Source organism: Vanellus vanellus, assembly GCF_965231255.1.
Source record: "Vanellus vanellus genome assembly, chromosome: Z".
NCBI lineage: Eukaryota > Metazoa > Chordata > Aves > Charadriiformes > Charadriidae > Vanellus > Vanellus vanellus.
The window spans coordinates 20,112,866-20,130,561 of NC_138908.1; the positions used below are offsets into that span (position 1 = coordinate 20,112,866).

At 38.4% G+C, this 17,696-nt stretch overlaps 1 protein-coding gene across 2 annotated transcripts in view; it reads left to right on the forward strand.

Annotated features, from left to right (window-relative positions):
- The window catches only part of SNX24 (sorting nexin 24), a 94,211-nt gene that overhangs the window by 48,437 nt on the left and 28,078 nt on the right, over positions 1 to 17,696 (forward strand). For both annotated transcript variants that reach the window (XM_082497275.1, XM_082497276.1), the window contains one exon: positions 5,995 to 6,099. In XM_082497275.1, the coding sequence (XP_082353401.1) occupies positions 5,995 to 6,099 (105 nt within the window). The remainder of the gene's footprint in view (positions 1 to 5,994; positions 6,100 to 17,696) is intronic.

A 17,696-nucleotide genomic window follows, 5' to 3' on the forward strand; every position in this document is an offset into this window, starting at 1 on the left:
TTGTAGCTTTCAGTGGCAGTGGAGTGTGTGCACACTCAACTGCTTTGACTGGTGCTGCTTGCCTTCAGTATGGAAAAGCTTTCTCTGCAAACCAGAGAGTGGAGCATGGGTGTTTACAGCTCCTGCCACTGCAGTGTGAGAGGAGTTCACCAACACCAACGTGTTTGCTGGTGACCTTGAATCAGCTCAGGGATCATGTAATTCAGGGAAGAAGCATTATCATGGCAGCAGAGAGGATGGATTTTGCCAGCCTTATGTGGTGTAAGGATATAAGCAAACTTGGGTCAACAAAAGGCAACTATTGACCCATCTGTGTATTGGCCCTCAAAAGTCCAAAGGACAAGAATATATTTGGCTTTACTGCACCGTAATTAAGATGTGCCAGTATTTCTTGCCTTTTTGCTTCTTGCCCCAGTTGTGGTATCAGTTGCCACTTTTTAATACTCATTTCCTTGGTTATTGTTTTAATTCAGATATGTGTCAGATGTTTTCCCCCTTGTCATTGCATTGAGTATGATACCTCATGAGCCACAGTGTCAGAATCAGTGGTACAACTCACTCACCCACAGTCAAGCCTTGCAATACTTGTGTGCTTTATTTTACATAGGAGAATAATCCTGCAATTGAAAGTAAAGCAGGTGAGTAAAGATTATGCAACTAAATAAGTTAGGAAACATTAAGAGGGGAAAATCAGGATTTATACGCTTAAAATGCACCCTACCCAAGTAGACCATCTCCTGTAGTTTTAGTAGACTAGACTAGACTAGACTAGACTAGACTAGACTAGACTAGAATAGAATAGAATAGAATAGAATAGAATAGAATAGAATAGAATAGAATAGAATACTTCAGTTGGGAGGGACCTGCAACAATCACCTAGTCCAACTGCCTGACCCTTTCAAGGTTGACCAAAAGTTAAATCATGTTAAGGGCATTGTCCAAATGCCTCTTAAACACAGACAGGCTTGGGGCATCAACCACCTCTCTAGGGAGCCTGTTCCAGTGTTTGACCACCCTTTCAGTAAAGAAATGCTTTGTAATGTCCACTCTAAACCTCCCCTGGTGCAGCTTTGAACCATTCCCATGTGTCCTATCACTGCATACCAGGGAGAAGAGATCAGCACCTCCCTCTCCCCTTCACCTCCTCAGGAAGCTGTAGAGAGCAATGACATCTCCCATCAGCCTCCTTTTCTCCAAAGTAGACGAACGCAAAGTCCTTAGCCTCTCCTTACAGGACATGCCTCCCAGCACTTTCACCAGCTTTGTTGCCCTCCTCTGGATGCGTTCCAGGACCTTCACATTCTTCTTAGATTGTGGGGCGCAGAACTGCACACAGTACTTAAGGTGAAGCTGCACCATTGCTCAATACAGTAGGATAATCACCTTTTTTGACCGCCTGGCCATGCTGTGTTTGATGCACCCTGGGATGTGGTTTGCCCTCTTGGCTGTTGACTTATACTGAGCCTGCTATCGACCAGGGCCCCCAGACCCCTTTCTGCAGGGCTGTGCTCCAGCCACTTCTCTCCCAGTGTGTACTTGTGCCCAGCATTACTCTGTCCTAGGTCCAGGATCTGGCATTTGGACTTGTTAAATTTCATCCTATTCATTATTGCCGAATGCTCTGATCTATCTAGATCCCTCTGCAAGACACCTTGTCCCTCATGAGAGTCAACAGCACCTCCCTGTTTGGGATCATCAACAAATTTGCTAATGGTGCATTGTACTCCTGCATCCAGATCATTGATGAAAGTATTGAACAGAACTGCCCCTATCATTGAGCCCCGGAGGAACGCCGTTGGTGACTGGTCGCCAGCTAGATGTAGCCCCATTCGCTAAAACCCTTTAAGCTCTGCCCTTCAGCCAGTTCTTCACCCAGCACAGCACATACCTGCTCATCTCACAGTTGGACAACTTGTCCAGAAAGATGCTGTGAGGGACACTATCAAAAGCCTTATTAAAATCCAGAAAAACTACATCCACTGCCTTCCCTTCATCCACTGGGCAGGTGACCTTATCACAGAAAGATATTAAATAGTTCCCTTTGTTAACCCACGTTGACTGTGCCTGATGATTGCATTATTCTTTAAATGCCTTTCAGTAGTACCAAATATAATCTTCTCCATAATTTTTCCAGGAACTGAGGTTAGACTAACAGGTCTGTAGTTCCGAGTCTTTCCTCACGCCCTTCTTGTAAACCGGACTAACACTGGCTAGCTTCCAGTCAGCAGGGACCTCCCTAGACTCCCAAGACCTTTGGTAGATGATAGAGAGGGGTTCAGCTGCAACATCTGCCAGCTCCTTCAGAACTCTGGAATGATTCCCATCAGGCCCCATGGACTTGTGAACATTCAGCTGATACAGCTGGTCCCTTACAATTTAAGTGTTCACAAACGGAAAGTCACTGTTCCTACACTCGTGATCCTCCGGCTCAGGACACCGGGCAGCCCAAGGTCTATCAGTATTATTAAAGACTGAGGCAAAAAAGTGTTTAATGCCTCTGCTTTTTCTTCTTTCCTTTGTTGTTGTCTAATTTCACTGTAATTTCTGGAGTTTCACAATTGCACCACACCAAAGTCAGAAATGAATGCGGTCTCGCTCTCAGATTTGTTGCCTTGTACAATGAGTCCTCTGCAGTAACTCCCTTTCCAGAGATTTCTCCTTAGAACACAAGAAAAAACATAAATGATGGTCCCTTTCTCTCTTTGCAGAAACAGCAGCAAAATAAACAAACCTGAAAAACAGGTATTCTAACCAGACACTTTGCACCACTCTTCAATTTATTTCATCTTACTCCTCATCTGCTTTCTGTCTGTTCATATTACTCTGCAAACTTGATAGCGACTTTTTCTTGTTTGTTCCCAGTACAGATGCAAAGAACCCAACATATTTTGGCAAAAATGTACCTCTTTTCCTAAGTTTTAACTTTGAAGTGGTACTAAAATTTCAGTAAACATGGTGGATCAGCTCATGCTCTGAACTTTTATTAGCATTTTCAGTGTTACAGAAATCCTGCATTCTCTGGTTATACAGCATGTGGTTTCATCCTTTCTTCTGTGTTTTCTGTTGGAGCAGAAAATCTCAACACTCTTAAAAAAGTAGGGTGTGTATTTGAACAGTTTGTACTGGAGAAGAATGTTTTGAACTTGTATCTTGGTTGTTCTTTGTGAACAATTTGTTCACATCTCATGACACTATTTGTACTCTGCTCCAGATACCAGTTTGCTTTCAGCATGCCAATAGGGTATATTTTTTTTGTTTTTTTCTTTCTTCCCCTTTAATTTAAAATGTAAGTTTCACTCTAAATTGCTGTGAGTACACGGCAATTGGAAAGGTATCTTTAGATGTGTATTCAAGGTGCCCTTAGTGCTGGAGATGTTTGTAGTAAGCAGGAGAAACAAAGCTTCTGTAGAGAGCAACCGTGATAGAAAATGGGAATGGAGGCTGAAGGGGAGATTGTGCCTTTCACCAGAGAAGGACATGCTCCACTGTCATCATACGGAGGAAGGAGGACTCTGTTGCTCATATAGGACATTAATCATTCGCCAAAATGCCAATTAATGTTTTGATTAATTCTGATAATTATTTTCTTTTTTAAACAAAACATTTTCCAAGAACATGGCTGGAACATGTTTGAAGAACATTGTCTTCTTCCTGGGTTCAACCTTTCTTATACTCTAGTTGTGTAAAAAAGTAAAGCTCCACTACCTGTGCAATCGGCTGTAGTGGAAAAGGTTTAAAATCTTTTCAAGACTGCCATGCTACATCAGGAATACGAATTATTCCCTTGACAGAAACCATCCACTGCTGTTGGCTTTTTTGAAATAGTTTTGCATAGACCATTATACTTTGCCCTGGTTATGAACGACAAACCAGGCCTTTTAGGCTATGCACCATTTACATTACAGTATTGTATTCAAGTCGGAACAAAAGTTTTATTATTCTCATATGGAGAATTTTTTAGAACTAATTAAATTATTTCTATGTGTATAACATTGTTAAAAATACAACCATTTATTTGCATTCATTCCCTAATGCCTTTTTATAGTTTTTTCCTTTGGATTTTTAAATATTGGTAGTTCTTTTTAAGGTGACTAGAAGGTGACAGTGTTGCAACTACTGCGGTGAAATTTGCAAAAATCATGAATTCTATACATTTTGTTTTGCAACTTATAATTTCTGAATAATTAGTGTACACTCTAAATAATATTAACTTTTCAAACTTGGAGAAATAATTCTTTACTTGATAATCTGAGCCATCTTTTAGTGTTGCAGTCTACAGTATGTCAAATACGTATTACGTCAGTGGTACTGACAGGAAGGTATTACGGCCAATAATTGTGCTCAGATAAGTATTTCTTGTGTAGGGACAGGTCTGAAGCAATATAGCTAACACATATGTAAGTTTGCTTAATATTCTTTGACACTGTAATAATTATTTGTTGCAATATATTATTGTGTTATTGTAAGCATAAGAAAGTGGGCTTATAATTTATTCTTTGTTCATCCGTATAGCATGTGCTTTGTACCTACACGCAGCACCTGTGTGTGAACATTTATGCAATTGTTTTTTGGATGCTTTATATAACAGGGCTACAGAGCAGAAAAGGATTGTTAATCATTAGCTGAGGTACCAGCCACAGAGTATTTATCTTGTAAGCAGCTAGGCTTTAGTGAATGCGTGTATTGTTTCAGATCTGTCTCCCCTCATCTGGAGCACTCTCTTCATTTGTTACTCATCTGCAGGTACTGTCTTAGTTTGGAACAGCTGTAGCCATAGCTTCTTCAACGTTCTCAACCAATTTAGAGGAAAAAATGGGGGGTTATATTCTGGCTTTAAGATCAGGCAGTAAAAGTACATGGGTTTGGGGTTTTGTTCTGCTCACTTCACATTTAATTGTAATTTAGCACTGTTAAGAAATAAGGAAGTCGCAAAATGTTTCCAGAGCAATTGAGGTTTCCTTGCTGAAGCTTTGTTACTTGTAATTGTAGAGATGTTGATATGTTGGCACTGCTTTTTTCCTATAGTGACATCTCAGCAAGCTCAAAAATGAAATGTAAATTCTCAGTCTCCCATGGGTATGCATGTCAAAGTCAATTTTGAGTTTCTTTCCTTGAATTCCTTCCCTCGGATTTACTCAGAGGCAATATCTAACAGAAAGAATGTCTAATGTCACCTTCTATTAAAATGCAATGGAGTCTATTGCAGTTATTATTTTTGCTCTGTAGTTTTGAGGAAAACATTAATATTTTTTGGTTTCGAAAAAATATGTTGCTCCAGCAAGATGATTCTTAATGTTGTCAGAATGTGTGTTTGTGCATACCTATATGCACTCGAATGTATACATATACGCATTTCCGTACATATCTATAAAAGGTTTCCTGTGGGAATCTTTGGAGGAATAGTTATGGAGCTCTCTGGGAAATATATTCGGTGACAATCTTGCTATTTCTCTGTATAAGATATTAAACACAACTGTCAATCTGTTGGTGCAATTTGAGAGCACAAATATTTTGCTGTCTTGATTGCCAGCTCTCCAGAGAAATGGTTAGCTCTCCCCTCTATAATTCTCCCACCTGTTCATAGTTGCCTAAATCTGGAGTTAGAAATTGTCTTGGTGTTTTATCACCGCACGTAGCAAGGTAGTATCTGGGTATGTCGCAGTGAAATTGTGAGGCATTGTCCCAGGTTGACTAACAGGGAACTCATTTCAAGTATTCTCATATAGTTGTTGCTGTTTTGTTCTAAGGCTGTTAGTCACAACAAATTGTTAGTAGAGTACCAGGGCAGTTAGACATGGAGATTTTTAAGTGCAACCTGTAGTTGTGAAGTCTGCTGTTACAAGAGTGAGCTGATGGTGAGTAACTTCGTTGCTGTGCTGTTGTCCTTTATGCGTAGTTATTTTACCTGTACTGCCTCATCTCTAGCATAAACATGTTTATTTTAAAGGGACGCTATTATACTTTGGTTTTGTCTGCATTTCTTTTTATTTGCAGCTCAAGAAGTTCATAAGAACTCCAGAAATCCCTTCAAAGCATGTGAGAAACTGGGTCCCCAAGGTTCTGGAGCAGCGACGGCAAGGCTTGGAGTTGTACTTGCAGGTGAGTCTCCTCTCAGCACTGTGAAAGTAAAAGCAGTATCAATTTTCAGAGTAGTAGTATCCAAAGCATTTGAACATATGAAGTGGGGTGTGTTACTGATAGGCAACACAGAGGGGGAAAACAAGCTGGGTACTTAACAGCAGTGGTGATTTCTGCTCACTTAGCAAGACTAGCCACTAAAATTCCAGACTGTTTTGCTTTTTTTTTCCTGATTCTGGCAAAAGCTTCTGGCTGACTTTAGCGAACCTACTAGTGCCTCATTTTCCTGCACCTAAAATGGGGAAAATAATGTTATTCTTTCCGAAGTTATTCTGACCATACCAATCAAAAGTGTTGCAGAAGAGATACAAGGAGGCTTTATTTAACTCACCTCTATTTAGACAGACTAGGGAAGAATTAACTCATCAAATTCGTATTCCTCTACTGTACCTGCCTGTATCTGAATTGTTCATCTAGTTGAAATAGGCACCTGTCATCCCATATTCATAGAAGCATAGAATCATAGAATAGTTTAGGTTGGAAAGGACCTTGAAGATCATTGAATTCCAACCCCTCTGCCATAGGCAGGGACACCTGCTACTAGACCAGGTTGCCCAAGGCCACTCAGTTGGTTTGGAAACCTGCATTTAAAGTCCCAGATTGTACCTATTTGGTACAATTTAGTCTGATTTTACTACAGACTGTAAAAGGAGTTTTCAGGAATGACTGAGACATACAGACACTTGGCCTCAACAAGGCCAAGTGTCGGGTCCTGCACTTGGGTCACAACAACCCCATGCAGTGCTACAGACTGGGGGCGGAGTGGCTCGAAAGCTGCCTGGCAGAAAAGGACCTGGGGGTGTTGGTGGACAGCCGGCTGAGCATGAGCCAGCAGTGTGCCCAGGCAGCCAAGAAGGCCAACACCATCCTGGCCTGCATCAGGAATAGTGTGGTGAGCCGGACTAGGGAAGTAATCATCCCCCTGTACTCGGCACTGGTGAGGCCTCACCTCGAGTACTGTGTTCAGTTTTGGGCCCCTCACTACAAGAAGGACATTGAGGTGTTGGAGCGTGTCCAGAGAAGGGCTACAAAGCTGGTGAAGGGTCTGGAGGACAAACCTTATGAGGAACGACTGAGGGATCTGGGGTTGTTTAGCCTGGAGAAGAGGAGGCTGAGGGGAGACCTTATCACCCTCTACAACTACCTGAAAGGAGGTTTTAGAGAGATGGGAGCTGACCTCTTCTCCCTGGCGACAAGTGATAGGACAAGAGGAAATGGGTTCAAGTTATGTCAGGACAGGTTTAGATTGGATATTAGGAAGCATTTTTTCACTGAAAGGGTTATTAAACATTGGAATAAGCTGCCCAGAGAGGTGGTGGATTCACCATCCCTGGAGGTGTTTAAGGGTAGATGAGGTGCTTAGGGACATGGTTTAGGAGTGGTGGTGTTTTTATCAGGGTAGGTTAATGGTTGGACTTGATGATCTTAAAGGTCCCTTCCAACCTCACTGATTCTATGATTCTATGATTCTATGATTCTATGACATCTAAATATACCAGTTATAAAACCCAGCCTTCTTTAATAAACAGAATTTTCATTCTCACCACGATTACTTTAAAAACACCCTGTGGTGTACTTTCACAGCCACTTCTCTGGTGACAAAGTCAGACTGAGGTGTTCCTCTAGACATGTTCCCAGTTCACTGCACCTTCAGCAGTACTGATGCAAGTGCTGTTTCATTGAAGGGAATCTAAGAAATTATCTGAGTCATTGTTTTGGGAGGAAGGCAGGAGTGAGAGTATTCTATTTTTACTCAGATCAGAGTAATGAAAATAGTAAAAGTTTCAGAGATCTGATTGACGTCGTCATCCACAGTTGCAGTGGCACAACTGGAGGAATGGTGAACTGCAACGTAGTGAGCAGTGAGCTGCATTCATAGAAAATAGATGGTAACCTGCACTCTTCAGGAGTTTGTAAAAGAAAACTGCTTAAGGAGAAGAATGTAATTACAGTGTGTCATGAGATGGTATTACTTCTGACATTAAACTTTTAGAAATAAATTTGGAAATAAGGAGAAAAACACAGCTCAGATTTTGTTCTGAGATACAGGAAGCATTTCAGGAAACATAGGTAATTTTTTATTTAAAATATTTATTTGCTATTGCTAAATTTAAAAATTTAATCCTTTTTACCTTCTTGTTTTATGATATTTATAGCATCTTTGGCATCTAAAAGTTACATGTATTGTGTGGGTGAAAAAAACATTGCTGTTGGAGAGACTTTGATTTTGAAAAGGAATAAGGCCTTTTAGGTTTTGGTGCCTTTCAGCACAGCTTGCTCCGTCATTGGTATGTTTTTCTCTTACAGCCATGTGCTGTGAATTTTGTATTTTTTTCTGATATTCATGCAACTGTCTTTTGGAGAATATTGCGAATAAGGCACATGTAATGATTTCTCATATAAGGTTGATTTTGTTAAAAATATACAGGGGTAAATTGATTAGCAGTTTTTAATTAGTGATAAACTTTAAAAGAACATCTCCCCCTGCTGGAAGAGTTAGTCAACTCTTGTTCTTGTACATTTAATTAACTTTTCCCTTCTTCTCTCACCATTGGCTATTACAGGAACATGAAGTGGTTTAGGTTGGAAAGGACTGCTGGATGTCATCTGATTAAAACATGACAAGCCTCTAAGTTATAGCCATACTAATGTGCATACTAAATTAAAACAAGAACAAAAATCATTAATATTCTTATCAAAGTCATTAATTTCTGTTTCTGCTGACAGCAGAACTAATAATACATGAAATTTTAACTTTTAAAGTAACAAGAGCCTGATTTGGGGCAATGAAAAGTTCATATTAAGGCACTTCAGTTATCAGAAGGTTGTTAATAGTGCCAGGCATTTTCCAAGACACAATATAGGTACATGCTCCAATCGCAGAAGACATGATCAGTTTTTAATTTAACACCATGTATAAAAAACATTGCAGACATTTTCAGGTGGTACTAATAAGAGTTAATCTGCAAGAGCGGTTTGACTACTACCATCAATAGTCAGTGGTGGTACTAATAGCCAGCCATTTATGCGGCTGGTAAGCTATTATGGAGGCATGGTAGTCATTAACTGTTTTGGTTTGTTTTGTTTTTTTTTTTCAAAACCAGCCAGAATCTCAGGCAGAGATTGAGCATTTACTTAGATGCTACATTCAAATAATTTGTTTTATGCAATATATATATTCATTTATCATTATTGCACTTTGCATCTTGAGAACCTGTACAGGCAAGAAGTAATATGCCATGCAGATAGCAGTCAAATACAGACCTCTATCTGACATGGTCTAATCATATTGGCTTCTGAGTATATTTTTAATTAAGTAGTCTTCTATAGTTAAATGCAGATAAAAATAATGATATGAAACAAGAATAGTAGAATCGGTCTGTATCAAGTAGTAAAAAAAGCAAGAAATTCCTCTCTCTGAGCCAGAAGGTGCTGCAGTTGCCAGTACCTTGTTACAGCTTTGTGACCTTTTCATGATGAAACTGCCCTCTTGAATACTTTCAACACAGGTTGGTTGTTTCTTGGAGTGGATGGGCAGGAGCTCAGAAACATTTCATTATATCTTTCTGAAGAATAGCAAAATTATGAATAAACCCAGGATTACTAAATTGAGAGATACAAATAGCCATTTTCTTAAATTTATCAGTATCCACCGTCAGCTAATGTTCATCAGATGGCTTATTTTTCTCTTGGTTTTGAAAGGTTGAGTGGGAATTTTTTCTTGTTATAAGACATTTTCATGTGTTATATATAATTTTCATGGGATTGTGAAAAAAAAATTATTTTTAATTGACTTTCATATTATACAAGTTTGGATGGAATTTACAAGTTTCATTTTTAATACTGTGGAACAATTCACTAGTAAGCACTAATATGTGTAGTAATTTAACTGCATATATAATTATAAGGATAATAATAATACAGAGCCCTTGTGAATACTGAGAACAGTCAACTGACTGACAAGAGGAAAGAAGGAATATGTTTAATTTATTAATGAGGAAACAGATGCAGAGATAAGCAAATGACAGAGTGTGGCCCCAAACTTTCAAGCAAATGAGCATGAAGCAATAGGCTGTTGCTCCTCTGCTGATCCGTGGTAACTTTCTCTGTGCATGGTACTAACCTACAGCACACAGGACTTAAGTTGAGCTGGTTTAGTCTCTGCTAAATAAGAAAATGCCTGTTACTGACAGTGGAAGAGGACTAAACCAGCTCTGATTACCTTGTGGTGGCTATCAGCTAAGAGTTAACCGTAAATCAATTAGTGTGTGATATAAATTCTGACTTAATAGTTACTTATTTGTATATCTGAGCTTGCAGCTTGTAATACAGCAGAGGTGAGAATCCAGGTGGTTTTGATTTAAAATTTGTGAAATAAAATCATTGGATTACGCTATTGCTGACACAAATCTCTCTGGTAGTAGTATTAGATTGCACCAAGATTTGAACTTAGCTATGATTTGTTTATGGTTACAAAATGTCTTCTCTTGATATGTTTCCTGAAGCATTTGGTGTTGAGGAAAGGTGGAGGATACAGATTTGAGGTAGCTAGTTGTGCAGGGAGCCTCTACTGGGAAAAGGGCTGCCAAGTGGACCTGTGTTGAAAGTCTGTGACTCCTGATAGTATGTTTGTGAGCCTGGAGAAATATGTTTGCTCAAAAATACCAGAAGGCAAAGGTAAGTGTGGAAGATGATAGGGCAGACTGTTAATTAGCATTGTAGCTTCTGGGTGATGGTTTTTGGTTTTTTTAATCCATTGTATAATCTTGGACTGACCACTTTTTACAAAGCAATACAGAAATATGGTCTGCTTTGAAAGTGTAGCTAAAGGAGATACAGGTCACTTGAAATTCTCCCTTTTGCACAGTTATTGTTGTGTGTGAGTTCAGTAAGTCATCTTGTGGATGGACCAACTGAACAGATAGTTGGGGTTTTATTTTGGAAATAGAAGACATTATTGGGATTCCTAAGGGCAGCACTGAGGGACTGTATCTAATTGGTTATCGAAGCAGCTGCATCTGCGTTGTCAATCGGATCAGTATTTGTTACAAATAGATTTTATATTATGTACTCTTGGAGGAGCAGTTTTTATGGAGCTTATTTCCAGAGAATTGTTAATGGGGAAGAATTTGATCTAGCCACTTGCTCTCTAGTGATTTGGAGTTAGGTCATATCCTTGTCCCAGGAAGCTGACACTGGATGTTATTGCCATCCAGTCTCTCTGCCCCAGGGACTTGCCCTTTGACAGGTCTGCCTTTTAAAGTTCAATGGAATAGATATTTTCTAACCCCCTTGGGTAGAAGAAATCTCATCATTTGCTGATATCATCAGTCCAACAAGATAACAGGCATCGTTAACAGAATTCACTGTGAAGTGGCACCCAGACCTCAGCATGAGACTGTGTAGCTGCTGCTAGTCTTCACTGAAATGATTTGGTTATGGGGAGAGATTTTGGAGGAGGCCCATATTTTTGATGAGCTTCAGGATACTAACTTGTTTCTTGTGGTCTGGGTGACCTGAAGAAATTCTTCTTGTGACTGGCAAGACTCTAATATAAAACAGAGGGCTCTAAACCTTCTGAACTGCTCTGTATGTAGGTAGGGTCTATATGTACGTTTGTCTCTAACCAGAGTTAATATGTAGAGCTAATATTTCTCTCTCAGCTGAGGTCAAGAAAACATACTTGCCTTTTATTTACTCTTGAACTTTTTACAAAGAGAACAGTCCTGATTCCTGGAGATAAGATTGGTTAAAGTGCTGCTTGGCTGTGAGGCTTGAAGACTTGATGAACTTCAACATTCCAGCAATTTCAGGAATCCAAATCTTCAAAATGAATTATGGAGTTTATGAAACTGGACTAGAGATTTGTTTTCCATTTAAGGAAATAATCTGGAGATCTGAGCAACACTTTGACCTATATTTCAGTATTCTTCAAAATGCATTTCTCTTTAAAAATGTTTTAACTACCAATCCTTCCTGAAAAAGGTAAATAATACCATATCTGTTATGATTTTGCTCTTAAGAAAGTAGAATCCAATCCTGTACTCTTTAGCTTAGTTTCCAGCAGGGTGGAGTTAGGAAAACAGTGGATGGAGTGATGAATAATCTGTAGTTGCTTTATGAGTAAGTTCATCAGAAATATAAAATCACCCATTATTATATTGCATTTTTTTACTCTTTTTTGGGGGAACGGTTCAACAGGAACTGCAAAAAAAGACTTATGAGCTATTTCTGCTGTTAGTGACCGCAGAAGGAAAACTATCTTACAGAAAATTTGGCCCAAGGTGTTTCTTTGTGGGCCATGATGATTTTATTTAATTACTTCAGTAAGTGTTGATACTAAATTCCTTGTGTAGAGTTTAAATAAATAAATAGCCTTTTCTGACTGGGCATGAACAAATCACTAAATCTGGATGGAAGGATTAAATAACCTTCCCTAGTCCCAGAAAATAACCCTCTGATTTTCATCATCAGTCTAAATTGTATTCTAAAGCTTTTGCACTATATTTTCTTCTAAGTTGACCTAGTTGTGTGCTGTTGCTTCATAAAAGTTTTAGATTCAACTAAAAAAATTAAAATACTGAAAGGATCTTTTTGTTGATTTTGAAACTGCTGCAGAGCATTTCAGAGATAATAACAGGGTTTCATATTGCAGCTGAGGGTAAGGATCTTCTGCTTTCTTTGAGTGTCAGTCATTGCCCCTTTTTGCTATCATCCTGGGGAGTGAGATAATTTGATTTCTCAGGGTTTTTTACCTAATTGTGAAGAAAAAGAGTTTTCCATCACCTAGTGGGAAGTTTCATTAGTTCTTCACTGCTTAGCTGATTCAATTTCTGTTGGCCTCTTGCTATTCTATCAACGAGGAATGAGAACTCAGTCATTTATAACCTTGTCCATCCAGAAGACTGGAGAGGTCTCTGCTCTAAGAAAAGCCATCTAGACTCCTGATGCCAGTCTGCAAGTACTCCACATTGTGCATTGGCTAGAGCTTTGCCTTTCAGTTGCCGAATACTCCTCATCTGTAACTGTAGCTGAAATACTGCTTCAGAGCTGTCTTGGCTGGAATAGGATCAGAAAGTGGGGAAAACAAATCCTTGGTGATGCAAGGGATTTTTCACTGTTTTCTCTTTGTGAAGTGGAGGAAAAAATGTCCCATGGTAGTACATAAAAGTCAGCCTGATCTCTGCTAGGCAGAATGAAAGCTAGGATTTCATATAAAGACAGGGAGATCTTGGTTTGTGTGATGGTTGAAGCTGACATAGTTCTCTAGGATCAGAAGCAATCTATAAGTGCTTTCTAAATGGAAGAGTTCTTGACATGTATCAGTATTAAAGAAGAAAAAAAAATAATGTCTGTAGTGGTAGACTTTTTTGAACTAGTGCTCTTGGAGCTGTTTAGAAATATTGAGATCTCTGTGTGTGGTATGTGCACTTCTGTGAGACATTCGTTTGCTTTTGCCCAATAAAAATAAATCAAGTTGGTTACTATTTAATTCTGGAAATGTAATGGCAAAATGATCTTAGAACTATTCAATGATCGTTCAGCTATTCAAATTTTCTTTCTGTGCGGTTCACATTCATCACGTTTATCCACTCTGTCAATGTTAATATTCATTACAATTGTTCTTCCTTTATTTTCTCAGAAATGCATTCTGTATCAAGCATTTCATTATTCCTGTATACCTGTGTGTCTTTGCCAAAAGGTATTGTCAATGCAAAATTTTAAATTGTTTCAGGGGAAGACTGGAAAAGTTCATGGAAGAGCAGCTTATATCAAACACAGAAGGTTCTCAAGCTGGAAATTACTTTCGAGGCTGTTAGAATATTGAAGGAAAATGTCTCATATGTTAGTCAGGCTCATTTAGACTCTTCCTTGATATCCATTTATAGCCATTTTTGGAGTTAGGATACAGTGCTAAATAGACCTTCGGTCTGAACCATTATGACTTTTCTTATATAGTCCTTAAAGTAATTAAACACATGCTTGTGTTTCAGCTTGTTACTAGATTTGATCAAACATTAATGTGTTTTTATTAACTGAGCCCTGTATGTATCACAAACACTACTCTTAAAAGAAAAAAGATTGAATTATATGACATGGTTGAATCATATTGATATAATGAAGAGGTATACAGGTCAGATGCCACTGTGCAAAGCCGCTTGTAAAGGCTAATGCCTTTTAAGGCCAAATGCTTTACACATGGAAGGTAATTGGCTGTATATTTAACAGCTGAACTCAGAGGAAGAAATTTTAAGCTATAAAACTTGTGTGCGAAATGTGGGCCTATTTTTGTTCTTCTCCGCCATATCCCGTGCATGTAAAAACCTGTGGGTTTCTTCCCACTAGGCTTCTTTTCAGCCATTCCCCATGCCTGAGAGCAGGAGCTGGATAGAATTTACCTTGACTTCCTTCTGTCGTTCATTAACCACCACAAAGATTTCTGCAGAGGCGATCCTTCCCTTTGTCCTATGCACACATTCACTGTTGGGATCTATTTCTGAGTGATTTAAGACCAAATTGGTATATTTGCAGAAAAAATAAATTTCCATCAGGTCCAGAACAGATGCCTATCTTCCTGATTGCTGTTTCTGGAAACCAGTTTTGTTTTAGATACAGGTGAATATATTAGGAAGAATGACTCTAGTGTTAGACAGTTGCAAGTAAAAGTTGGATTTGTTGAAATAAGATTTAACTGATGCTTTGCTGGAAAGTCTGTTGAGTCACTCACATCTATTAGTCACACTGAAAATTCTCTCCATTATCCAAAATTATTCAGTGTCTTCCTTCTCTAACTCCATTTACTCTGCAGTAATCAAGGTTGAACTGTACCTGTAAGAAGCTCTAAAAGCAATGGTATGGTAAGTATAAAAAGGCAAAATGTTCTTTGTCCTCATTAAAGATTGTGAGCAGAGTGTTAAATAATATTAATGGCTGGGATTGTCAGTACTTAACAGTACTTTCCTAGTACAAGTGATTTTATTGATCGATACAGTCTCAATGTAACAGGGCAGATTATTCTACTGATTTTATCGAAACCTTAACTAAGTTTGTTAGTGTACCACATATCTTTAAATAGATCTAGATGATGATGTAGATTAAGAAAAGCAGACCACCATCCATCTTTTTTTGATCGGTTAATAACTTAAATCCATCATTGCTGCGACCAGCTCTCTTAAGATTCTGTTGTGCATACATGTTTCTTTGGTGGTATAGATACATAGCTGGTTTTAGATGGCTGTGGATTTTAAAGAAGCATGCTTGACACATGCAGGATTGCATACTTGTTAAGAGGAGGTGAAAGCAAGAGAAAATGGGAAAGCAAAATAATTCTGTAGATAATTTAGAGGAGAGCCATTTATTAAGAGTGTCTGTTTGCAGAGGTGTTTTCTGCAGAAATATTCCAAACATTTTTGAAGTGTGCTTAGGAAAATTACCTAGTTTATGTTTTAGGAGTTACATTTTTTGCTTCTCGAGTGGTGCTTTGTTGTGGTTTATGATTCGTAGTTTTTCCTTTGTCTTCAATAATCTGTTTGGGTTTGCTCTATAGAATTATGCTGCATGAACTTCTCATTTCACTCTTGCACATTAGAGGTAATCAAAATAAATTTTACTCAGTTAAAAGCAGAATTTACATTAGAAGTCATGACAGGTTTGGAAACCATGTCTCAGTGCTCATTCCCTTTTCATTATATGATATATCATAATGCTATTGTATCACATATTTTTGCCCAAGTTAAGATGAACATCAAACTGTACTAATTGTGCATTTATATACAGTGAGAAATGGTCCATATCATGAGCTGCATATGCTCAGAATAACTGTAAGATATTTTTGAGGAGGGAGAAAGAAATTAAGTTCTTTGCCTAAGATGTTACAGCCTGTTAAAGCAGAACTAGGGATATTAAAACTCAAGTGCCGGCGCACTGCTATAGTCACTATAGTCTGCTGATGGGCAATTGTTCTAATAGCCATGATTCCTTCTAGAGCAATTCAAATTGTGAGACACTTATTTCATTTAGCCATGATGAAAGAAAAAATGGTGACCTTCCTTATCCCGAAGGCAACTCCTCGTTTAACAGGTAGGCATTTCATTTTCTTTTTCCTTAATGAATATTTAATAGAATTGCATCTGTATCAAGCTTGAGCTTCTTTGGGGATGGGGGGAAAGTAAAATAATTTTTGTCCATTGTAGTAAAGAAAGGAAGGAGAGCACTGTAATTCCTGCAGACAGTCTTCATTAGCACCACCTGAATTATGGTAGAAAGACTCAATTTCCCCAATCTTTTTAATCAACCTACAGCATTTTAAACACATTTTCATTTCCTACTTTGTGTGTTGTTTTACATAAGCTAATTCTTATTTTTGATGTACAAATGACTATTTTTAAATTGGACTCTCAAGGCAAGTTAAATCTGAAGGGCTTTTTCTTCAAAATTATTCTGTAAAGATACTTAATGAATTGCCAATTAAGGGAAAAACTTATTTTATAGTGCAAGAGTATTTTATTATTGCATGTGTAGTGGAACACACTATGTTCTGTCATGGTTGTTCAGTACTGTATAGCACTCAATTAGCATGTAGTGTAGACCTAGGTCTGCCAAATCATTGCCTTTATGCAATCTGATAATATTCTTTTGCCTACGCTCTTTGTGTGACTGAAGACCAATCATTAATATTCTTTACGCATTTATAAACTGCACATGAGGGTTAAGGAGAAAAGGTCATGAAGAAGTGAACAATTCTGTCTTTATAGCAGGATTTGAATTTCCACATAAGACACAGGCCATGTTTGAAGGTCAGAGGAAGGAAATGAAATATTAAATATGTGCTGGATAACTGAATGCCATCCATTCTGTGCTTTGGATGAAGAACTGATTTGGGGGGGAAACTAGTATGGGATCATAAGATATATATATAAGCAACATTAAATAAATCCTTACAGATAAGGAAGCTGAATTAGAATTTGATACGTTTAACCTGACAATTCTTCACTTCGAAGTGTGCTGTAATAACATCAATGTTTTTGTCTAACATTGTGTGTATCATTTAGCATAGACCATTCTGAAGGAAAAACAAACAAACAAAAAAAAACAACAAAAAATGTGGAACTAAACACAGGATTTTACTGGAAGGTTACTGAATTAAATAAGCAGTAATTTCTTGAGCTTCTGCTTTAGACATATTACAAGGAAAGAGAACAGAAACAGAAAAATTCTTTGCAAGAAGGGCTGCTTAAGCAAGAAGTAAGAGCTAGTGCATCAGTAGCTAGAAGAGGTGAGCAGAGCAGGAGACGACTAGTCTTTCTCAGATAGGCTGTGGGAAGGTGGTCAGTGAGCCTTCTCCTTTGGTCCTGCAGTAAATTGGACTCTCCTGCATGAGATAGAATTCCCTTGTGTGTGTTCCCTCTTCTTGGCTTTTATGCTATCTTGCACGTCTCCTTTCTGAAGGATATGTTGAACGATTTCAGAGTGAACTAAGATGAAAAGGTCCTGTGCTCATGGGTAGCCTAGGAGAATAACAAATGCTTGTTATCTTCTGCTAACATTGTCTACCTCCA